This window comes from Anoplopoma fimbria, chromosome 14 (genome assembly GCF_027596085.1).
Source record: "Anoplopoma fimbria isolate UVic2021 breed Golden Eagle Sablefish chromosome 14, Afim_UVic_2022, whole genome shotgun sequence".
NCBI classification, from domain to species: domain Eukaryota; kingdom Metazoa; phylum Chordata; class Actinopteri; order Perciformes; family Anoplopomatidae; genus Anoplopoma; species Anoplopoma fimbria.
This window is the reverse complement of record NC_072462.1, coordinates 17591554-17616425: the sequence shown is the minus strand read 5'-3', so window position 1 is coordinate 17616425 and position 24872 is coordinate 17591554. Positions and strand designations below refer to the sequence as shown.

General features: G+C 39.8%; 2 protein-coding genes across 2 annotated transcripts in view; one reads left to right on the top strand and one right to left on the bottom strand.

The window, feature by feature from the left end:
• Nucleotides 1-271: 271 nt before the first annotated feature.
• dbh (dopamine beta-hydroxylase (dopamine beta-monooxygenase)) lies at nt 272-14156 on the top strand. The gene is made up of 12 exons (XM_054612943.1): nt 272-698; nt 4168-4314; nt 5070-5327; nt 5765-5941; nt 8294-8396; nt 8972-9138; nt 9292-9435; nt 11063-11101; nt 11549-11608; nt 11814-11941; nt 12305-12464; nt 13950-14156. Exons 1-12 carry the CDS (start codon nt 330-332, stop codon nt 14061-14063), a joined length of 1866 nt encoding a protein of 621 aa, XP_054468918.1. The 5' UTR covers nt 272-329; the 3' UTR covers nt 14064-14156.
• A 2134-nt stretch (nt 14157-16290) lies between these two features.
• The window catches only part of sardh (sarcosine dehydrogenase), a 38445-nt gene continuing 29863 nt past the window's right edge, over nt 16291-24872 (bottom strand). Inside the window, exons 18-22 of the mRNA XM_054612625.1 lie at nt 23798-23891; nt 21044-21206; nt 20748-20916; nt 19670-19805; nt 16291-16969 (exon numbers count right to left, since the gene is read on the bottom strand). Coding sequence (XP_054468600.1) covers nt 16841-16969; nt 19670-19805; nt 20748-20916; nt 21044-21206; nt 23798-23891 — 691 coding nt within the window. The 3' untranslated portion in view covers nt 16291-16840. The remainder of the gene's footprint in view (nt 16970-19669; nt 19806-20747; nt 20917-21043; nt 21207-23797; nt 23892-24872) is intronic.

The following is a 24872-nucleotide window of genomic DNA, read 5'->3' as shown; positions in this document are numbered from 1 at the left end:
AAGATAAGTTAAACTCAAAAAGAAAGTCAAACTTTTTAGAAAACAAGGGCCTGGGAGGATAGAAAACATGAGAAGAAAAGCATGAACAACTTCACCTGACCACTGCGAGGGAGATACTGAGTCTACTGTTACCAGAAGGGAGAGCAGAGCTGAAAAGGAAAAACAAAGCCAGTGAGTGTTTGAGAGTTTAAACTCTTATAGAACTGCAGCATTGTAACAAAAGTGTTTTTTTTTTTTTTTTTTTTTTTAACTCTGGCTGAAGATACTGAAAGAAAAACAGAAGTTAAAAAAACTTGCTACCACACCGATTGAGATCCATCATTAAGGCTATGAGAATCTGCAATAAGAACCTCCGCCTTCAGGACATCACCATCATGTACTTCACAGCCCTGGCTGCTCTAATGGTCATCTTGGTGGCTTCGTATCAGGCGCCCACCAATGCTATCGAGTTGTCCGACCTTAAATCGAACCCTTCCAGCCCTCTCCCGCCTCTTCCCATGCCCTTCCGCGTACCCCTTGACCCACGCGGGGATCTCCAGCTGGCCTGGAACATCAGCTACGCCGACCAGGAGGTTTACATGGAGCTGAGGGTGGCAGACATCAAACATGGCGTTGTCCTGGGGATGTCCGACCGCGGGGAGCTGACCAACGCTGACCTGGTGGTGCTCTGGGACTCTGGAGCTAATAGCTACTTTGGGGTAAGCAGGAATGTGTGTTATCTGTATTATCTGTCTAGCAAATTATTGAATTTATAAAATAAATTGTGGAGTTAAATCTAAAAAACAACAACTCAGACTGACAAAAGTCTTGCCTCTAAAAAGGTGTGGATATCAAGCAGTTTTCTTCACAAGGTGTAGAATCAACTCATTTTACTTTCTTTCGCACTCACTTGTCAAATACATAAATGCTCGGGGATTACATAAAAATCCTTAAGGAATGGAGGGTTCCCTCATCTGTCTTTGGTCCCTGAGGCGTGAGATTGGTGTTTTTCCACGAGGAGCCGGCGGACGGCTTGCTTCATGATCACATAGTCACCAAGGATTTTATCGGCCCCTGCTAATTGGAAATCACTCAAACTGCACTAATAGCTGAAGTTATTTGGGGAATCATTAGCAGTTATTAGCATATCAGAATTGAATCCTGTGATGATTAAGATGTGGAAAATGTCTCATTTTCATTTTGACACTCACAGGGCTTTCAGAAATCAAAGATTTATTTTCCTAAAATTTCCTGATAACTTTTTCAGAAAAAAAATGATCTTGCCATGAAAATCCCATATACCTTATTTTTCATTTGCATTTTGTCTATAAGGTTAATATGGAAATAATAATGAGAAACAGTAGGCGGGGTGGATACTAATTGCAGCTAAAAATGATCCAGTATCAGTTTCTCCTTCCTTGGAAAAACCTGATCTGCTCTACTTGATCAGTGTCACATTATTAACATAAGAACTAGGATTGTATGTGCCAACATCTCATTGGTGGTTGAATGCAAGATGTACATTCAGAAAATGTTTGTACAAAACCAGCTCTTGGTTTTGTCAGAGTATTTATAATTCTGCAAATAAGGAAAAAAACTTGTTTGCTTTGAGGGTTTGTCATTTCACCACAGTGACACGCCTGTGTCATCGCAGAATAAAGGCAGGCTTAATTGTAGGTCAAAAATGAAGTGTATCGACATCTTTGTGAGTCCAACTTTTTCTTCTATAATGACCTCTAAAACATAATATATCACTTATTTTCATTGATCACAGTAAATTCAGTAAAGGATGTTAATCTACAAAATGAATCCCATTTTACATTAATTGCAATATGAACTGAGAATTGATTTTTTTTTAAAATAAAGTTTAACATTAACGGTCCAAAATTAATATTACTTGTTTTGAATGACATATTGGACTGGTACATAATGTTTTACTATATCTTTTAATGCTGATCGTTTTCAGTGGGTTAAAAATAGGCATTTTCTCTTTTAAACAAAGAATGGCCAGATTACTCCATTAAAATATAAAGTTTTATTGAATTATTCAGCAGAGATAAAACAAACAAAAAAGAAATTTCTGCTCTGAATCTCTATTGTGATAAGATATGAGGCCAGAGGGAGCATGCAGGACTCCAGAGGACTCTTTCTATTGAGTGGTGCACATCAGAGTTTTAGAAAGGATGTGGGTGGCATATACTTGTGTCTCATAAACCCAGTCTGTCCCTTTATGTGGGCACATTTATTCCATATGTTGATATTACTAGATCAGAGCCGAACAAATTAGACTTCCAGTAGGATAGTGAACTACCTTTGAGGAAGAAACTCTACAATATGATAATCAAGGGATACTTTATGGATATGGGGTTTGGTTTTAGTTTTGTTGTTTTATAATTAATTGTTATGTAATTAAATGTGAAACAAAAACTCTTCATTGTAGGTGCATAAGGGAGGATAATTGGAAACAATGCATGGCATACATTTACATGAACATTAGCTTTGACTCGTGCATTCATTTAATTTTGTCCTCCTCACAAAGCCAGGCTCATTTTAGATATGCTCTAGTTCAGAGACTTCTAAAATCACTCTTTAATTCAATGTATTCAAATGGAGATTTGAATATTAAGATTGTGTCTCAACATCAAACCAGAGATATGAGGACAGAAGATTTTTTTTCTTGTCTTGATGCCAATTATAGGTATATCCAGTATTTTGAGTGATAGCATTTAGCTGACAGCAAAACAAGAGACATGACAATTTCTAGTTGACATTTTCTGGACACCTTCAGGACTTCTTTCATTTTGGTCCCATCAGGACCATAAATAAGGATAAGGATAGATTTCAATATGACTGTCCTCAAACAATACTCACATGTCCATATGTACACTTGAAACTTGAAGCAAAGGTAAATGTTCTTCTCTTCACATTGGCTATGAAGAAATTCATAATGTAAGTGATGGGGGTCCTCATTCTGTGTAAAACTGCATTCTTAAATTCAGTTGAAGTTACTACGAGGCTTCAGCAGTCTGAGTTTGACAAATCAAGTGAGTATAGTCCAAGTTACAGGAATTTTAGAACATAATTTCTTCTTTGTGTTACTATCCCTCCACGGAAGCTCATTAAGCAAGCAGTGTCCACGGAAACACAAAAAAACAACCTTGGATTTTGTTCACCATACTTTTTCTAAATTTTAACGTGCAATCTGTATCTGAATATCCCATCTGAAAAAGGAAAAACACATTAGAATACAGGGCGTAAATGCACATGCAAGTCCATCAGAAAAGCCAAACTACACCAAAAGCCACCTTTACTCCAATCTTGACCTGAACAACAAACAAAACACCAACTTCATACATAAACTTAACAATTTCAATGCTTAGAACTTCAGAATTATTGAAAAAATAGTAAAGATGTTACTCTGTCTGTCAGTCATCTGCAGGTCGTAGCTAGTGTATTCTGTACTCGCACACAAAACACACACTGCCCACATTTTTTCCCGATTTATATATAATGTATTTATTTTCAAAATTGTTGGCTACAGAATCTTTTATCGTTTGTGTGGAACAGTTACATAAGAGGGACTGAGAGGGAGACAGAAATACAGAGATCTTAGGTGCTATTCTGGACAGATATGAATGTGAGAAACATAACAGAAGCAGATAGACTGAGCTGTTGCAAAACCTCCTGGCAGAGACGTGAATCCTCTACACCGGGTTGGGAAGGTTTCACAACACGAACCACCTCTGTTTCACTGATTTCTTTGGGAAAAATGTGTGGGCTGGAGTTAATCTTAATATTAACAAACAATAGCAACACTTTTCCTTTTGTTGATGACATTTCTTTGGCAAGTTAAAAGGCATTATTTTTTGTCTCAATAAACGTTCCACTGTAAAAATTATTTTAGCTAAATTCCGCCAATATAATAATATAATATAAAATAATAATTTCTCCCACCTGGTTTGCAGGGGCACACAGCTCCCCTGAAATGGGTGAAATGAGCCTAAATACCCCCTCTATTAATCTGTTAAAATGGAGAAAACCTCAGTTAAGAAAATATTATGTATGGTCTAATCTAAATGTGATTGGCCCATTTCAACATGCCCCTAAATATTTTATTGTGTCTCTCTTGTGTTTATTGTATCTACAGGTTTGAATTGTCCAATTAATGATATGTGTCCTCTCTCTCAGGATGCGTGGAGCGACAGTGAGGGTCACGTTTCTTTGGACAGCCAACAAGACTACGAGTTGATTGAGGCCAAACACAAAACAGACGGATTCTACCTGCTTTTTAAGAGACCGTTCAGTACCTGTGATCCCAGAGACTACCTTATAGAGGTGTGTGACATCTTTCATTCCACACTGTGTGTGTGTCTGTGTACATTTCAGGGATGATATGTCTAATGTGCACTTATTAGAGAAATTTGGTTGTGCCTCTGTCGGTCCTTTGTATTACATTATTTTGTAGAATCTTGAGTTTGCATATATTACATTTTTTTCCCCAAGAATGACGTAGCTGTTACTTATGTTGCATGGCCTCAAGCCCAAATTATGACTGTCAATCCTGAACCGAGTTAACTCGACGGTTAACAGGTGGCGAGAAATTAACATGTCAGAAGGTGGGAAAGATGGCGTTTGAGTGCACATGTGTGTTACATAACCATATCATGCAATTGCACTGTACGTGTTAGTTTGTGAATGTGTACATGTGTGTGTGTGTGTGTGTGTGTGTGTGTGTGTGTGGGTGGTAGTGTGTGTGTCTGCTTTTTTTAAGTGCATGTTTAAAAAAAAGCAATGAGAGTGATTATCATGCAGAGCTCATGGTTTCAGGTGTGGACATAAATTTCTCATAGTCGGACTGATCAGCATAACTTTCACCGAAACATTCATTAAAATCATTATGGTTTCCATGGTTCCGCATCAGACCTCTAAGTTACAGACACAAAACAAATGGTCATCACCATGACAACATAATGAAAAGTTCTCTGTTTGCCATCCGAGACTATTCATTTGAAAAACACAACTGCTATTTGTGCTCTGCTTTGCAGCCACCAAACATGCTTTCTTTTCTGATTTATTTTGTGATTGATAAGGAGGGAACTGTGCACATCATCTATGGATTACTGGACGAACCACTTGCCTCACTGGATCAGCTGAACCTGTCCCGGATCCACACAGGAGTTCAGAGGGTGCTGATGCTGCGCCCGGACACGCCGTCACCCACCCTGCCTCCAGACGTGCAGACGCTGGATGTCGTGGCGCCAAATGTCGTCATCCCGAATCAAGAGACCACCTACTGGTGCTTCATACAGACGCTGCCTGAAAACATGCCAAAGAACCACATTATTATGGTAGCTGATGAATGCCTCTAAAAATGGAAACACTTTAACATCGAGTTTTACACAGTAAAGTGGGTGTTTTGGATGGAGACTGTGCACAGGCTGCTATTATTATTGCTCCTTGTTCACCAGCTGGGCCTAACAAAAAAAATAGGGGCATTGTCTTGTTTGGAAAGAAAATAAATATAAATATAAGAAAATGTATTAACACAACAAACACATCCCCTCATAACCTTATTGGTTTCTCTCAGAAATATGAATAGATCCAGTATAAAAATGCAAAGTGTTATAAGACATGGAAGCTATTGACAATATGTTGCATACAAAATATATATTTTTTAAATATTGTTCTGAGGTAGCGGTATTCCCAATGCTTTTAAGAAGGAAAAACACAATTCTCACTTTTTCACTTTCTTTTTGCATATTTTCTTTCTCTCTGTTCCTGTCAGTATGAGTCAGTGATAACTCCAGGTAACGAGGCCATCGTGCATCACATGGAAGTGTTCGAATGTTCTCCGGATATCCGCGACGTTCCACAGTACAGCGGCTCCTGTGATGACAAGATGAAGCCGGGCAAGCTTAACTTCTGCCGTCATGTGCTCGCTGCATGGGCAATGGGTGCTGAGGTATGATGGGAAACAGACACCCACACACATCTCCTTACTTCTGTCCTTATGGGCACCTTCCACTGACTTTATTCACTCCCTGTTCCCAAAAACAAAAACAAAAGTAAAACGTGCTCCAAACATATTCTCACCACTTACCTGAATGTAACTTTTAAGACAAGGACTTACTCTAAAACTGCCACTTGAAGATGCAACAATCAACCTACACAAACACCGTTAGATAAAGCAAAATAAACACATACACTGACAAGTTTTTAATACGCATTGCAGGTGTCTAATTGAAAAAGAGTTGGAATAAAACTCGATTTTGGTCCAGTCCTAGTAAACATCATGAGAGATAAACAAAAACTCCTACGCAAGTAATATCCAAGCCTAGAAGGGCAAGCAGAAAACCTTGTAAAGATGATCCCACACGCAGCACAAGTCTATTAAGAGCACGTAGACAGTCTGTATGTGGGAAGGACACTCACATGCAAAAAATCCCAACTCTAATTAACTCACTGTACACTAAAGCAGACAAGCAACTAGCTTGCATTTAGCAGCTAAAGAGATAGATATTTCTCTCAAGAGTTGGTGGAGACCAAACCAAAGCTAAAAGAGGAGTGAATTGTGGACTTGCAGTCATCAAGTGGCCAGAAACACGACTCCGAATGAATGCTTATGTTAGTCTTTATGTGCTGTAGGAAACTACATGTTTGTTCACATTGTTATAAGGTAATATGTCAAAGTTGAGTTACGGCTTATTCAGCTGACCCCAATTGACCAAAACAATCAGTTTGCTCATCATCAACCAGCTAAAAAGTGGTAAAAAATAAAGTCAGTGCAGGAGAAATGCCCCTGTTTCTTCAGCCAGTTAGTCAGTAAGTCATCTATCAGGCTTTAAATCACCCCACTTATGTTCCACGGCTACCAAACAGCCGGCTGACCAAGCAAGCGGCCTGCTGGTCACATAAAGCAAAGAGGACAGGGAACGGTGAGCATGTCACCATATTTCTCTGCTCCGCTCCCCACTGTATCACAGCCAGCCTGGCCCCTCTCTGATTGGATTATCTGACAGCCAAACAAAAACAAGCAGCATGCCTTCTGTGAGCTGTGAGCTGTGAAGACAAGATTAGGTGGGAAATATTCAGGCCTCTTTCATCACCTCTTAATAGTGTTGTTTCATTCTCCCCGGCACCGCATCACAAAGGGAAACTTGGCCTTGCAAAAACACAAAACAAGAGAGAAAGAGGAAGTTTGAAAGAGGAGGGAAACAGTAATATACAACACTGTCAGATTTTCTGAGAAGGAAGACAGCACTAGAGAAAATGAGACGCGTGTGCAGCGGAGACGGCAAGTCTCTACGGATTTTACTGTTATGACATTAAACAAGATTAAATAAAACAATGCTCTCTTCCATTACAAACTCTGTCTATCAGCAGAAGTGGTTTAAAGTGGTCTGACATATCCGTAGACACTGATGATGAAGCAAGATTAAAAATAGTATAATTGAGAAAAGCATTGAGGTTTGATGCCCATGGGGTGAGAAGTGACTAAAAAAATAATTCTTGCCATGATAAGGTTAGGAAAACAGTTCAGAAGCCGAGGAGCAATGAGGATGAAAAAAAAAAAATGTATCTCACAAGTCCAACCAGCATCTCAGAGGGCGCATCCATATGAGAATACAACCTTTCTCTGCAAAGAAATAATCAATAAACCTTGTTTGAGCCAGAAGATCCCTTAACAAGGTTCTCAACAAGGAAAATAATGTGTTAATGATCAGTTTTCTGTATCATAGTCACTTTAAAATCTCTCTCTGCCTTACAATCTGTCCCTGTTACATTTTTAGAATATTTGGGTGGTTAGGAGTTTGTGAGTGGGCATGCTGTTATTTTTAGCAGTCATCACCAAACATTTTAGAGAAGATCTAGTAGAGCTATAGAGGCATTCTATCGTATCTGCTGTAGTGGGCAAGAAGATGAATAAGACTGATAGTTGTGATTCTTTGGGTGTAACACTTTGACCGGGATCACATTGGTGGTTTGAGGGGAAGCCTGTAATTGACTTTTTAAGACATCCTACGGTGGATGAAATGAAAATGTTCTCATCCGGAAGTTTGAGAAACACCTGTCAAGACTCAAGAGAGGGCAGATTAATTGGCTATTAATTAGTTTGCACAAGAATATAGATCTGGGTGACTTATTTCTGTCATCCTCTAACATGTCTGTCTATTTTGAATTTTGCAGATAAGGAACAAAAATCTCATAAACTCTTAATTATCTGTACGGCATGTGAAAAAGAGTCTTTGCTATGACTTAAAAGCAGTTATGTGTACATGAGAGGAATAATGAATAAATGTTTGTGTGTGTGCAGGCTTTTTATTATCCTCCTGATGCAGGGCTGCCTATGGGTGGATCAGGTTCCTCAAGGTTCCTTCGTCTGGAGGTCCATTACCACAACCCTCTCCTTATATCTGGTACATACAGTCCACACGTACTTACACACACACACTTGAACTCGAGCACATGCTGTAACACATGCACTCTGTCATTTTCTTTCTCTTTTACACACACACAGCAGGATTCTCTGTACCTCTACTGATGAGTGCTGGGCTTATCTTTAACAGAGCTTTTCATTTAAAAATTCCCAGATAAACCTTTTTGATCTCGCCTGCACAAGTCGCCACAGATTCTGCCTTTGTTATCCTGATCTGACCTTAAAATATGCATATATCCTGAATAACTATCTTTTAATTCTCTGCACTTTTTTCTTGCTTTAGAGTTCTTTTCTTTTACGATTGTGCGCATGTTCTTTTCACTTCCTTCAAACTTTCCTTCAGTTCAACAGAGATAGAGCAAAGGCTTTGCATCAACCTGACATTATTAATCAAGTCAGATTAATACCAACATCGGTGTGATCTAGATTTGAATTCTTTGTATGCCTGCAGTGTTGACAGTGAAAAAAATAATTCTGGTTGGTATTTTAATATGATCTACAGGTAAACTAGTTATTTGTTGCATATTTTAATCTTCAATGATATACCTCATGCAGGCCGTCGAGACTCATCGGGGATACGGTTGCATTACACGCCGAGTCTGAGGCGGTACGATGCAGGAATCATGGAGCTGGGCCTCGTTTATACTCCCATCATGGCTATCCCACCCAAACAACACAACTTCTACCTCAGTGGATATTGCACCTCCAAGTGTACCAAGACAGTATGTATACAAAAAAACATAAAGAATGCTGGGTGAATATTCCAGCTAGTGTGCCACATATTTCTCCAGGTTTTGGTCCCGAAAGCATAAAAATCTTGGTTGGAGCTTGACCTTAAAAAGTCTGTCTCTTTGTCCGTCTGTTTGTCTGTCTAGGCTTTTCCTCCAGGAGGAATCCATGTATTTGCGTCCCAGCTGCACACCCACCTGGCGGGGCGTGGGGTGAGGACAGTTTTGGTCAGGGGAGGCAAAGAACTGGAGGTGGTACAGGAGGACCAGCACTTCAGTACACACTACCAGGTGAGCAACAGCATGGCTCAGTTTACCCTGAGGAACTTGGAGCGGAGATCTACTTTTGTATGTTTTATCTTATACTGTATTAGATTGGATCAAAGTGAGCTGTACTTCATATCACACTGAGCCGTGTGCCACTGGGACAAAGATAATCCTCTGCTTCTACTGCACCTTTTAAAATAAAAAGTTGCCACCTCATTACAATAAAGGCTTAGAATTTGTTGTTAATTTCAAAGCAGGTGACCAATGTTGGTTTATAACAAGCTAAAAAATACAAGCAAATGCTTGATGGTACATTATGTAGGCAAGTTTTTGCAGAAATCTGAGTTTGCATGTTCTCCCCGTGTCAGCGTGGGTTCTCTCCGGGTTCTCCGGCTTCCTCCCACAGTCCAAAGACATGCAGCTTAGGTTAATTGATGACTCTGAAATTGCCCGTAGGTGTGAATGTTGTGAGTGGTTGTCTGTCTATATATGTCAGCCCTGTGATAGGCTGGTGACCTGTCCAGGGTGAACCCTGCCTTCGCCCATTGACAGCTGGGATCGGCTCCAGCACCCCCGCGACCCTTAACTGGATAAGCGGTTATGGAAGATGGATGGGATGGATGGATGTTTAAACCCAGCTGTTTTAAGGAATTAAGGAGGAAAATCTTACAATATTAATAGTTTTTAGTAGTTGTCACTTAAACAGGAGTAAATGGACAATACTTTGAGCTTATATCAGAGCTCTTGTGCAATTTTACCTTTATTCTATAGAAAGTTCTAAACATCTTACTATCAGTCACAATCATAGCAGTCCTCATAAGGTATAGCACACTAAATCTTTATCCACAGCAGCAAAAGAAAAAAATGTATAAAAGGAAAGATCAACTCAACATCAAAACTGACAAACAACAACATTAACATTGTTGAGAGACAGCAGAAAACATCTGTTCGGTTCTTTGAATGCACAATATCCTGGGGCAGGTACACACACACACACACACACACACACACACACACACACACACACACACACACACACACACACACACACACACACACACACACACACACACACACACACACACACACACACACACACACACACACACACACACACAGGGCAGAGAAGGACATCTGCTAGACTGCCTGATAAAAACCCCAGCTGCTGTTGATGTTAGACTAATCTGAGTGTACCTGTGTGGTGGTGTTTTTTCAAATCCTGCAGCCTCATTATAGGCATATGAAGACTTTATCAAACCATTTCCACACACACGCATGCACACACACAGCTAATAACTGTGAAAGCTGCCTCCAAGGAAATCCTCAAAAGCAACCAGTGTTTCACCTTGCTGTGTAAATATATAAATAAATCACAAAGTGTCCAATTATGCCCCAATTTAAGATGCTAGGGAGGGAAACGCATTGTAAAAATGTGTCCAGTGGTAACAAGGAAGTTTATTATGAATTTGGACAAACTAAAACAAAGCACTGTTTTATTCAACCCACTAAGATCAATGTCATCATTCTAATCACATCACAGATTACAGCATAATTTCTAGGTTTATTGTTCAACAATAAGAATCCCCAAATTGAATGTTAGGTGGATTTTTATTTGAATGCCCTGTGTTTGTTTTTGTCATTTTTCTTATAGACGATCCGAGTTCTAAAGGAAATGACAAATGTTTTACCCGTAAGTATAAAGTTGGTCCCTATGCCTACATTTGACAAAAGCAGTGACTGTTATATCTTTTAGTTTTCCACTGTACAGATGTTACATTCAGACAAGAATGGAAAATTACTATTACTCTGAATGGCAGTGCCCCAGATGTAACTTTTTTTTCTCCCACTGCATTTAAAGTATTGAATTAGAATACCTTGCCGCTGTATAAGGTGCTTAACTGGAGTGGAAATAGGGACAGGCTGTGAAATCGGTGCTGTGATAGGAAGTTCTCAGGAGACAGAGAAGACAAAACTGCAGCAGCTGAGCTCCACACAGCAAAAAGAAAACTGTCCGCTGGCTTTCTTTAATTATTAATTTTCTGTCAGTAACCTTAAATTATCCTCAGTGGTCTTTGTTAAACAACATGTATAACAGAATATGGTGAAACTGCTGGTGTGTTTGTGCTTCATCCTGTAGGGTGATGTTCTCATAACAAAGTGTACTTACAACACCGAAGATAGGAGCAAGCCTACAGTGGTAATTTCACCTTGAGCACTGCCAACAGCCACAGAATACTCCTGAGTATTGCCTTCTCTAATCTTTCTCCTCCCTCCGTCTTTCTCCTTCATGTTTCCTTCATTCTCGTAATCCTTCCATCTCTCCTCCCCAATACCTACATATGCTCTTTCTACTATACATCTACACCTTCCTCCACTTCAATCCATATCTCTTGTGTCCTCAGGGAGGTTTTGGCATCATGGAGGAAATGTGTGTTAACTACATTCACTACTACCCTCGAACTGAGCTGGAGCTCTGCAAGAGCCACGTTGACCCAGAATACCTGCAGAAATACTTTAACTTCATTAACAGGTAGCACACACACACCACCCCCCCCCCCTCTCTCTCTCCCTGAGATCTCTTGCTTGTTCCCCTTGTCCTTCATTCTTTTTTCATATTGCATCTTTCCCTACATCTCCTGTGTGACTAAGCAATTTTATTTGGTTTCAGCATCCACCCCTACCCCCCTCTGCCCTTCACTCCCGAAACCAGCTATGTGATTACTTATTTTAATCTAAAACCACATGCTTTGTCCTTTAAATTGAAACTGTGTTCTCCTAATGCCAATTGTAGCTGCTTTTTTCCCCCCTCCAACCTATTCCTCCTTTCTCAATCTCCCTCCGCCTCCTACTGATATCGACTTTCCTTCAACCTCTCTCTTGCTCTTCCCTCCAGGTTCCACGGAAAGGACCAGTGTGTGTGTGGTGAGGTTGATGTGACGGAGCAGTATTCTCAGCTTCAGTGGGACGCGTTCACTGGAGAAGTGCTGGACTCCCTTTATAACACAGCACCCATCTCCATGCACTGCAACCAGTCGAGTGCACGCCTCTTTCCTGTAAGTCCCCCAATCTCTCTCTCTCTCACACACACACACACACACACACACACACACACACACACACACACACACACACACACACACACACACACACACACACACACACACACACACACACACACACACACACACACACACACACACACACACACACACACACACACACGACTGCCAAGCCACCAATTAAACCAGTTCAAAGGAAGACTAGCATCGGTTGGAAAGAATCATCTGATCAGCTGAACGGACAGCTTGTTAACTTGTAATATAAACACACACACACATGCTGTTTGTTCTGGTTGGATCAGAGCAAATGAATCAATTTAAGTAAAAAATGTAAAGATGCCTTGATCAAATGTTTTTTTGTCAGAACAAAAAGCTTCCCTTCTTGATGTGAGACATCAGTTGTGCGAGTGCAAACCAGGGCAGATGCAGAGGAACAGACTCCAGTGTTTGAATGAAAACATTGGTTTGGAAACCAGCATGTAATTTAAAATATCGGGATGGTGCACATGAAAGGACCCATACTGCTTGATCTCTTCATACACAGAAGCTGACAAAGAGTATTCATTTTCATTTATTTCATTAACTTCAAAAACAGAAGTGGCATGTATTCCATTAAAGGTGCCACCACTGGAAGGCAGTTGAAAGACTTTGACTGCTACTGCTTTCAAGATATTTTGGGTGAAGCCATCATGCGTTAAATAATCTCAAAGTATTTCAGCAGCCAAGGGTAAAGTCAGGCTCTCACAGTGTTGTAGCTTTTTTAAGTCATATAAAAGGGCAGCAGAATACTTAGCAAGGAATGAAGAGCGATGCACCAACTATAGGCAGGAGCTCTTACAAAAAAGTGGATTTTTTAAAACCAAAATGGTAAAAGGCAAAAACGTGTGAGGTTCAAAGACTGACTTGCAGCTTGAACCGAGGGTGAACTAGACTGGTACAAAGCATTAAATAAATACGCAATACCATACAAAGTAATACATTTTAGATTTCTTTGTTATCTCCTTAGTTTAAATAAAGCTATAGACACACACACAAGCACACCAGCTGTGACAGTTTTAGCCTTCCTCCCATCACTTGATTGTGTCCAATCACCCACTGATTGGAGGACATAACAATGCACACCTGTTTTCACTTCAACTGAATGAGATGATCAGCAACGATATCGCAAGCAGACAGTGATTGACAGATAAAGTGGCAAAACACTGAACTGAAATTGATAATTTCACACAAAAACACTGAAGTGGACCTTGTGAAAAGAGTGGGAAGCTGCCTTTTCACAGTCTTAAAGATATGTTCCATAAAAAATACACAAAGAAATGGCCTTGTTTGCATTTTTCAACTCCACGTTCGATATATTGTTCAATAACAACTGTGCGGTTATATAATTAAACCTGCAGTCTAATATTAAGGATACTACGTGTTTTTTTTGTGCCAAACAACCCATCAAACGTCACCAATATCATAAATCTGTTTCTCCAGGGAGACTGGGACAAACAGCCCGTACCGGTGGTTACCGCCATCCTTGAAAAACCTCGCTACCCTTGTGAGGGAGGAGCACAACCAACCAGCCGACCCCTTACACCCGCCGTCTGAGCTGAGGAGGGGCATCTGGGGATAGAAGACGTCCTCTTTTGGGTTTTCTGACACCGGCTGTGATTATATGCTTATCAATGTTATTATCATTACACCGCCTTATTTTAGAGTAAATTATATTATTTTACTACTCTTTCACATAAAATAAAGAAATATAAAAGACTTCCATTTCCATTCATCACTTTTACAGTTTAAAATTGTAATTTTCACTCTCTTTTAGCCTACATTCCCCCCTGTGTGTGTCCTTGAATTATTATTGTGTGTTAAACAATAAATGTCACAGAAAACGTTGGCAGTTAAAAAGGAATTTATTAATATGCAAAATTGCTTTGGACAGATTAAATGAGTGTGGTTTAACATTACGCTTTCAATTTTACTGGTCATTTTTGTTATTTGAACTGGTCAAACATTACACTACACCTGCTTTCCATAATCAAGACTTCTGCAATATTCACATCACACCATTGAAGGAAGATACATTCTGTAAGCTGAAAAACACCTTGGACATATTGTGGAAGAGGACCAGAAGTGATAGTTTTTTATCCGTCTGTTTCACATTTTCCAAAGAAATCTTCTTATTAACTTAAACCACTACTGAGCACAACCATTTAGATGATTAATGGCCTTCTGGGCTGAATCAATGAATCATTCCACATTAGTAAACATATTCTGCTGAACGTGCAACAACACAAGCAAGTTGTAGCCATACATACAAATGCCTTCCTCTACTTCAACACACACTTTTTTTGGCTGCTGATCACACAGTGTGTGTGATGAACTTTGTTTTTTGTTTGGCCTAAGCTGTGTTGGTGAAAATGGATTTAAACATAAGTATAACTTATGAATATATATGTTATGTGCCAGAAAAAAAAAATGCAATTACCTTGTAGACACTAATTATAAACACAAAAAAATAAAAAATAAAAATCTTTAATCACTGTCATACCTGCATTTAGCTATCAAGGTGCTTAACTGCTGATTTCTATTTCTGATTTTTAACACAAAGAAAATCAGGAGCTTCCTAGCAAGCAAACTTGTTAGCAGTTTAAGTTTGTATGTAAATAAACACACACACAGTGTATAAAGGCACCATTAATTCTTCATGAGTAGACTCAAACTAAGACCCGTCCCAAAGGACCTTTATCATCTATACATCTTTCATTACACAAATACTACAATGCAGTCCTGCCATACTCACTTATCCACTGTAGTACGTTCTTACTTTGAATTTAAAGTATTAGGAGGCCAAGGCGATGTTTAATGCGTTGCTCAACACCTCCTACAGATTCTTCAAAGTAAAAAGATTAAATGATGCCCTCTTCTGGGAGGGCTATAGCGTGAAGCCAACACATCCCCACTCCAAACTCCTTTTACTTTTAGTTTGCACAGGACACGAACACTGGTGTCCTGGATGAGTCCCAGCAGAGACATCCGAGTTGGGAGTCGGCGTAGCAGATGTACAAATTGTTGAGTTTGATTTAACAGCAAAACAGCACTAAATGAGCGCTCTTAAGAATGCCTGAATTGGTAGACAAGTCTTGTCAAATAAAAATGCATTCTTACAAAACTAAGAGAATCAAGTTAGCAAATGGCAGCGTCAGCAGTTTAAAGCAGCAGAGCACAGCAACATGGGGCACGGATCAGAAAACAAGGGGGCTCCATCTGGAACAGCTGCTTTCTGATAAGGCTCGTCTTTCCCCGTCATGTTTCTCCAGCAGTCTTTTGTCTCCGGCTGGTTCTCTGTCCCTCAGGGTGCTTTTTTTCTCCCTTTCCTTCCAACTCTGATAAACACTCGGTCTACCTTAGAACCAAACAAGCCAGTGAAACTCTGTTTTTAATCATTATTATCGGCAAAAACATCAGTCACTGTAATCTGACTCAAACTGCTACAAAGGCTAGCGTAAAGTTTGATAGCTGTATTCCCTAATATGATGATATATGGCCTCGTAGGAGGAATTTCAAATGAAATATTGCAGCACTGCATCATAATACAATATAGTGGACTATGAATTAACAACTCGGCCCTATAGCCTAATAAATGGCATACTTAAGTTTTCTTTTTTAAGTACACAAAGGCCCTGGCCACTAAGTGAGAACTTACTGTATTTATTTTACACACACACACACACACACACACACACACACACACACACACACACACACACACACACACACACACACACACACACACACACACACACACACACACACACACGCACACACACACACACACGCACACGCATCTAATGTATCTAATGTATCTAGTGTTATGGTTTAGACATTCTGAATGAGCTTAATTTGACTGTTTTGATCATGTGTTGTTAAGATCAATCCCACAGGTTTTTTTCAAAGTTAGCTGGATACTGATTGGTTCTTTAGCACTTTACCCAGGTGTACTGCTAAAATAATTGATTACTGGAGATAATAACAATTCATTTTCTTTATAGTAATGCTACTCACAAAGAACAGTGTCACTCTTTAACCCAAAGAGGGTTTAAAGGAGCTTAATAACAAAACATTCATACCAGATTTATATCAGCAGCTTTTATATCTTGATACAGATTCTAAGACAGATTTCCCCTCCAGTTATATTAAATCAAATATATAATCTTTAAAAAAATGATCACATTTAAGATGCATAGTTATGACAAAGAGTCCAACATGTTAAGAGTTAAACAGCTGCATATGCACGTACAAAAAAGATTTCACAGTTGCAAAACTTGCACCTCTCTCAGACCAGAGTGTGTTTTCTTCAGTTTTCACGTGCGCAGTCCTTCTCAAACATAGATGCCCTTGACGCGTTTATTCTGAGGGTCAAATGGAGATTTGAGGTGGGCCTTGGCCTTGTACGTCACTCCCATCCTCTCCAGGGTAAACTCTCCGCTCTTTATGAAATCGGCACTGACCTGATAAGGAAAGGAAGAGAGAGATCAGAGGATGAAAGGGGGGGGAGGGAATTTACATTTTTTGAGGAGATGAGGAGACGATGGAGATTAAAATAGAGAGCGAAAATTAGATGACCAATTAATCCACACCGTTTTTTAAAATAAGTGTTCCCAGCTGGCGGAGCTCTCCAGAACGGACAATTTCACGGCGTTCGTATCCGACGGAACAGAATGGCGCAGGAGATATAAAACACTGGGAGCAATCCATTCACTCATGAGTCAATGTCAGCTCCCTCGTAACCCAGAGAGCTCATTTTCACTGACTGAGTCCCTCTTCCCTCCCTGCAGCTCTGCCACTGATGTGTCACTCTTTCATTCACACACATTCACAGAGCTCCCTGTCATCACCTCTTGGTTTTTACTACTTCCAGGTTGAAGGAAGTACTTTGATGTGTCTCAGTTTGAATGGACTAATATTACAAACACTGACTAGTTGCAACATCAAACAACGAATGGCTCCATCATTTACTTGAAATTGGCTATATTCAGTGTTTTCTCAAAATCCTCTTAATCCCTGATTCCTAAAAGCAACCCTGCAGCCAGCAGCCGCTATAACTGTTTTATATTAAGATACAAAATTACACCATGTTTCTAAAGTGATTCCACTGTAATTATAAACCGACTTATACAACACAATGAAATATGAATATGCTAGTTCCAAAGATAATGCAATTCACACTTATATAAACTTTATGTCAATAATTTGTTTTCTTTCATTATAACCATAGGCTCAACTCACAGCAGACTCCACTTTAGGCAGCCCTGCTTCTGATTAAGCCAACTAAATTTAAAACAGCAACATAAAAAAGGTGTATTACATATATTTTGTTCCTGTAATAATGTTCATTAATTGCTTGATAAATGCCAAATACTCTCAAATTAAAATACCTATATCTTCCCTTTCTGTAAAACATAACAATTTTGTGACTCATCTTAATAACTTCATATAAAACTATATTTGCTCTGTTAGCTATAAATGCAGACGAGATTAATACCTTATATATTTATAGTTGTGTGTTTAATTATCAGTTGGCAAAAATTTTGTCTGCATTGCCAAAGAAAGTGTTTTCATTTCTTAAATTCTCCTTCTCCTCCTCCTGATCTGACAACACAGTTGAGGGTGGTTAGGTTGGAGGCCGGCAAAGCTCCGCCCACATTTGAGGGATCGATTCAAATACAACCCGATTTAAATCCCTCTTTTATTAAACCCTGCCCACATATCCCACTTCTCTGGGAAGTGTGCCGCATTACAGAAGGTAAAGATGCTCTAACTGCTGTTTCACTGTGACTTGAATGAATTTACTTAATATACCAGCTTGCCCAACAGTATTTGATGGTGTTGTGCACACGAGCTTAACAGTATATCCACTTACTTTTCAGTGAGTACAGTCACTTGTCAAACCAGTGATGCATGTACTCGGTCTGACAGCCAATGAAATTGGGGGATACATTTTAATGGTGCACTGTACCCACTTTATTAGTTACCACTATACCACAGATCAGGGAAAGGGTGAATTATAACAGGAAACATAAAGAAGGAGGGAAAGCTAAGAGATGGAGAGCGATCAAGCATACAGAGGAGTGCAGACACTTGTGTTGCCATCTATACTTAGGTCAGTTTAAGGGAGACACTTCTCACACACCCTTAGCCAGTGATGTGATAGAAGGGGATGTGTTCTGTCATACTGAGTGACAGGAGACGAGATCCCTCAGACCTATCTGTCTGTTTGCGTGTGTGTGTACACACACACACATGTGTATTTCCAGACTGAAGTGTTGGACAAAGCCAAGGGTCAATCTGCTTTGTTTGCCTTTGCTGGTCATGACTTGGGGATGGATATTGGCGCGCACGCACGCACACGCGCGCACACACGCACGCACGCACACACGCACGCACGCACACACACACCCACGTGCACGCAGCGTGTGCGTCTACTGAGCAAAACACTCGTAGATATGGACTCAATACTAAAACAAATCGCAGAAGTATTTTTCTGAATAAAAAACATTTTGCCTTAGAGCACACCACATCAACCAATATTTTGAATCTCTCTTGCTGCTTCCATTCTTCTTTTGATTTTCCATCTATTATTCTGTGTGTGTCCGTATTATTATCGAGAGAGAAACACACAAAAAAAAAGTATGCTGGCCAATAAAACGTATTACTCAGTGTAAAGTGAGTGATGGGACCTGACCTACAGCCTGAGGTTATAATAATACCTAAAAAAACTTTGTGAGCCATTTAAAAAAAAATAAACACAACAACACAAATACAGTACTTTGTTTTACTAATTAAGTGTATGTATTCATTCTAATCATTAAGACAATTGAAAGCTATGGTGTATTGAAGCAAATATAAGAAAATTATTATTATTATTGATTCCTCAAATCATTAAAAAAAAGATACTTCAAGTTATATTCTCAATGTAATTATTGATTTTAACGTACATTTCTACTCAATACCTGGGAAATCAATTTAGACAAGTGGTATTATATCATCACTATTCTGGTAAAACGTTTACTTAATTTGAGAAAAGTTAGGCAGAATAGAGTAAAAAATTAGGAGACAAAAGATATCAAACACAGAACCATAAAAGAGGCTGATGAAAGGGATGCAGTGTGTAGGTATATGTAAAAGTGTTGTGTGTTTAAGGCTCTTACCACTCCTCCATCAGGGTTGCGGATGTATCCATATCCAATAGTTTTGTCGACAAAGAAGCCATAGTCAGAACGCCGTAGGTGACCAACAGGAGTGCCGTTACGGAAAATGGCCTCCAGACCGAACATCGGTACTTTCCTGGTGGAGAAAAAGAGAAGGGAGTGTTTCACCTCGTTCAAACAAACAACACACGTGCCCTGTTCCCTGTTCGTTTCTTACACACTCAAAATCAACTAATTTAATTCAAGTTGGAGCATATTTTATGAAATATGTTTGTGTTCACAGTAACATCTACAGAACACAGCAGACTGACTTCCTCCTGCTCACATAAGATTCACTTGTATATACAGACACGTACACAACTACACACATTCACACTAATCATGGATGTCAGGACTTAACAGAATGTGCCGCTCTGATAACATCTCTTTCACTTGAAGAAAGCAATTTTCTCATGATGGCAAATTGCTGTAGACTTTCCTCAACTCATGTGAAGATGTTATCTTCCATCTGAAGATTAAACATTAATAATAACCACACCACAAGTTTATGTAACTGCATCTTAGAATCTAAACTAAGTTAAATATTTTTAATGTTTTATATATAAATATATATATTATTTTTATATATATATTATTTTTATATATATATATTATTTTTTTAGAAAAAGACAGAAATGTTTTCAAAGTTTCAGTATGGGCTTGCATTTACAAAGAATGGATTTCATTTTAATCTAGCATGTCAAATGGCTAAAAGAAAAAATTCAGCAGGGAATTAATTAATATTCCATGAAACCGCTTCTTGATCTTCTCTGGCTGCACGTCTTAATCAGCATTACAATTTCTCACAGCACATTTGGTAAATGCATCAATATAAGGGATTTATTAAGGATTTTGACCATTGTCTTATTTATTTTAGTTTATGGTTATACCTTATCCATTTGTGTAAGATGTCTAATTTGTTTCACTACAGGAAGCTTTATTTTATAAAATACACGACAATATTAAAATGTTATGTTTTTTTTCTCATTCATTTTCATTACTGCTGTCTGACTAGGATATAATCTCGGGCTTTACTGACTCATCAATGGTGAAGCAGACGATGCGCCTCCTCAGCCCCTCCTCCTTCTGTTTCTCCAGCCTTTCACGGCCCTGGAAGGGGATTGAGCTCTTCAGTTTGCAGGTGAAGCCCAGCCCGGACTCCAAGGGAGTGTCATCTGGGCGAAGGTCAGCGTGCCAATGTCTGTACCCTGATAAACAGGGGAAGAGAAAGAGCAAAGGCTTTAGCTGTGAGAAACACTGAAAGAAAGCTCTACATGAGCTGGATTTGTATCTTAGGGTTTGTTATCTACAATAAGGCCCCTTATCATAAGTTACCTTTCTCTATGCTGAGTGAGTCGATGGCCCTGTAGCCTGAGTTGATGATGCCGTGCTTTGCACCAGCGGCCATGACAGCATGGTAGACTGGAAGGCAGGAGTCTTTGGGAATGTGCAGCTCCCAACCGAGCTCTCCGACAAATGACAGACGCATAGCTCGCACCTGGAAGAGATGGCAGAGGCTTAGAGTGATGGAGAGAGGCATGTAGAGGACCAAGCTGCCATGTCTCTGCTTGTGCTCAGTCACACACACAAACACACTCACACTTCATCCTTAAGGACAGGATCTGCAGTGCTTGTGATGCATTTTAATAATAACAGCAGTTTCTGTGTGCTGCTGCTGGAGAGGGAAAAGCAAAACGGCAGGAAACAACAGAAAAGAATGGGAAAAGAAAAGATGCAATGATAAGATAAGACACAAAGAGGGGAACAGAGGAAATGTAGTCTCCCTTTGAGACTAGAGTGTCCTCAATGCTTTAAGTCCCAAATAAGATTGATGGGGGTTAAGATGTAAAAATGACAGAAAGGAGGGAGTGATGTGACAGAGAAAACAGAAGAGAGAAAGAGTGCAGGAAGTAGCTAGAGACGGGGCCTGATAGGTGGTAAGAGGTGACATGTAAAACATGATGAACAAGAAAATGCAGAGATCCTGACAGTAGGAAAGGAGAAGCTATGAATAAAAATGTATTTACCAACATGGTTGTTATTCTCATAAATCCGTCCATTATTAATATTGGGCATGAAAACATTTTACTCAAAAAAATCTATTGTAGAGATTTTAGAAAATGCAGTAAAACAGTGTTGAATGGGGCACAGCTTAAAAAAAAAAAAAACAAAAAAAACAGCACTAAATGTAATAGATATCATCTCAAAAATGTGTCTTTCAAACTGCAAGTAAACACAGAAAGTGTGGAACTGCTCAGCAGCTGGGGAACAATTACCCGTAAGCCGAATGTGTCTATCTTATAGTGGCAATCGATGAGAACGGCACAGAGAGTATCCTGACATTTTGTTTTTCCAATTCTGAAATGTGCAGACACAAACTAGCTATCTGTGTTTTCTCCTACATCTCTAGGGTGTTCACAAGTTAAACCAAAGGCAGGCTAAAGCCTCAATGTATAGAAACTCTCATGTGAAGAAACAGGTGTGTGCACATTAATATGGCAGACAAGTCAGCCAGAAGGATGACAAGAAGCGAGTCCATTATATTATGCAGTTTACAACAACAGCTACAGGGATTTCCATGGGTCTTTTAATTTCATCAATCAGACAAAAATGTGTCATGACATTAAAGTCACAATAGAAAAATTATGAGAATAACACCCAGGTTAAAAAATACCAGAATGCTCAGGATGCAAAATGATGTATGCAAAAGAAGAGGGAATGCTAAAGGAAAACAAAATGAGAAAGGAAGTGAGTGAGAAATGAGAAAAGGAGTAAAAAAAAGAGGAGAGAAGACTCTCTCCAACAGTTTCCCCAGTGGGTGCTGTGAAAGCCAGGCCATCTGGCCAGTCAGGGATCACCCTGGGCCCCATATGTATGCCACGAAACTCAGGGGAGGACAGTAGGCCCGCGTTTATTCGCAACACACACCAGATACAAATGCGTCAAACTTAAAAACACACGGAAACATGTGCATGCCTTACGCACACTGTCACTTACACATTTACCAGGCGAACATGGACACACGGAGCACAGCCACAAGTACAAAAATGCATATAAACATGAATTCATATGACATAACACGCATTCCAGCACACTCACTTCAACTGGCGAGTTGGGGAGAGAGAGAGAGAGAGAGAGAGAGAGAGAGAGAGAGAGAGAGAGAGAGAGAGAGTCTAATGAGCTATGAGGGGAGCAGAGGGCAGAGAGAGAGAGCTCTGTTCTCACAGCAGTGCAGCTATTAAAAATGTCACCGCGACGAGGCCGGCAACCAGCTGGAACGCAGCACAAGAAAGGAACGCACACACACACACACACACACACACACACACACACACACACACACACACACACGCACAAACACTTCTGCAGAACTGTGAGAAGATTCTGAGTGCAATCACCGGAGCGTTGCATAATTCATGCAGTAGCAACTAAGACAGAGAGAGCCTGTGTGGACATATGTGTCGCTGCATGAGCCGGGACAACATGCTCTTTTTGATCTGAGGCCAGGAACAGTGTGGAGGTCAAACCGAGAGGCTGAGGCTCCATCACCTTACAGCATTATTGTTTGAAAACTGAATGAAAAATACAGCTAAGTATGAATATATGATTTACCCGCAGTGCTTGTAAACAACAGCGGATTGACTTTTGAGTTTTGAGTTGTTAGACCTCGGGGGAGGAAGTAGAAAGAGATAGAAGGCTGAACGAGGTAGAGAAAAACAAAAGGTGTGGACAGAAACGATAGTAGTAAGACTCAAGGATGGCTGAGACGTGCCATCTGTCACACACACACACACACACACACACACACACACACACACACACACAGTCTACCATCTCTATTGACAGAACCATTGAAATAATTAAACAGTTTCACTCAAGTATTATTTCATTTACAGTATTTTTTTAATATTTAACCCTGCACTGACAGGGTCATTTTGAAGCTCATCCAATTATTGTAGAAATGAGTTTAGGCACCAATTGTTTGTATATATGTGTGTGTGTGTGTGTGTGTGTGTGTGTGTGTGTGTGTGTGTGTGTGTGTGTGTGTGTGTGTGTTGTGTGTGTGTGATGTGTGATGTGTGTTCTCACCTGATGCCCCGCTGCATTGACAACTTTGTGGGTAGAGAAGGCAAAAGCTTCGTTGTTCAGGTCTGTGTCCAACACCTCTTGCAGCACCTCTCGGCTGCACATGAAGAGTAAAACACAAAAACAGTGGCGGTCAATCGGACAAAATATTTAAAGTTTGCACATGTGCCCCTGTGTGGGGAAAGAAACTTAATCTGTACGCTTTTTAAAACTCAAATGATCAGATTTTCTTTAATATTTCAATACAACACTACTACAACACTATAGGAGTACCTGTTACATTTGATATAGAAATGTACCCTCTCTCCTTCACCCACAAACAAACACGCCGACACATATACTAAAATCAATATTACATAAAGATGAGTCAACAGAAAAAAAAAAAGGGACTAAGTTTAGCTTACTTTGCTTCTTGTGTTTTTGTGAGTGGGCAGGTAGAGGCGAGATATTTTTGCAACAGTGTGGCAAGAAGCCAGGGTTGAAGATATTTGGGGAAGGGGTTCACGTTTGTGTGAGCTGTACATGTTTGTGCATCTGTGTGGGTTTTCTACAAAGCAATCAATGTGGTTAATAGTTGGATGTAGAAAGGTTTGTATGAGGGTACAGTCATATGTGAAGAAAACATTTCTTGAATATATCCATGAATCTGCTAGTATGATGCACAGGCCAATGTTCTCTTCGGGCTGTCGTCCAATTTCTGTTCTGCTTTAAGCAACGCTTTGTTCACTGAACTCCCAAGACCAAGAGCAAGGCCAATTAGCTATATATAATTACTGAAATGCTCTGTGTGTGTTGTGTGTGTGTGTGTGTGTGTGTGTGTGTGTGTGTGTGTGTGTGTGTGTGTGTGTGTGTGTGTGTGTGTGTGTGTGTGTGTGTGTGGGAGGGAGACTTGCAACCACCAATTTGTTTCTCTGTCTTGCCACTTAACTGTGGCTCTCAGCTGTGGATCCGAGGATGCAAACATACACAGCGTTTTAGCAGGATGTCACATAATTTCAGATATTATAAATTAGTTTCATAATTACAAAGCAAACGATCAAGCGCACAGTTTCACCCTTTGGAGCACGCTGCAAAAGCT

Coding starts and splice junctions, on each gene's coding strand:
- dbh (XM_054612943.1), top strand. CDS start 330: ATGAGAATCTGCAATAAGAACCTCCGCCTTCAGGACATCACCATCATG. Junction 11,102..11,548: donor AAATGACAAATGTTTTACCC/GTAAGTATAAAG, acceptor TTCATCCTGTAG/GGTGATGTTCTCATAACAAA. Junction 11,609..11,813: donor ATAGGAGCAAGCCTACAGTG/GTAATTTCACCT, acceptor TTGTGTCCTCAG/GGAGGTTTTGGCATCATGGA.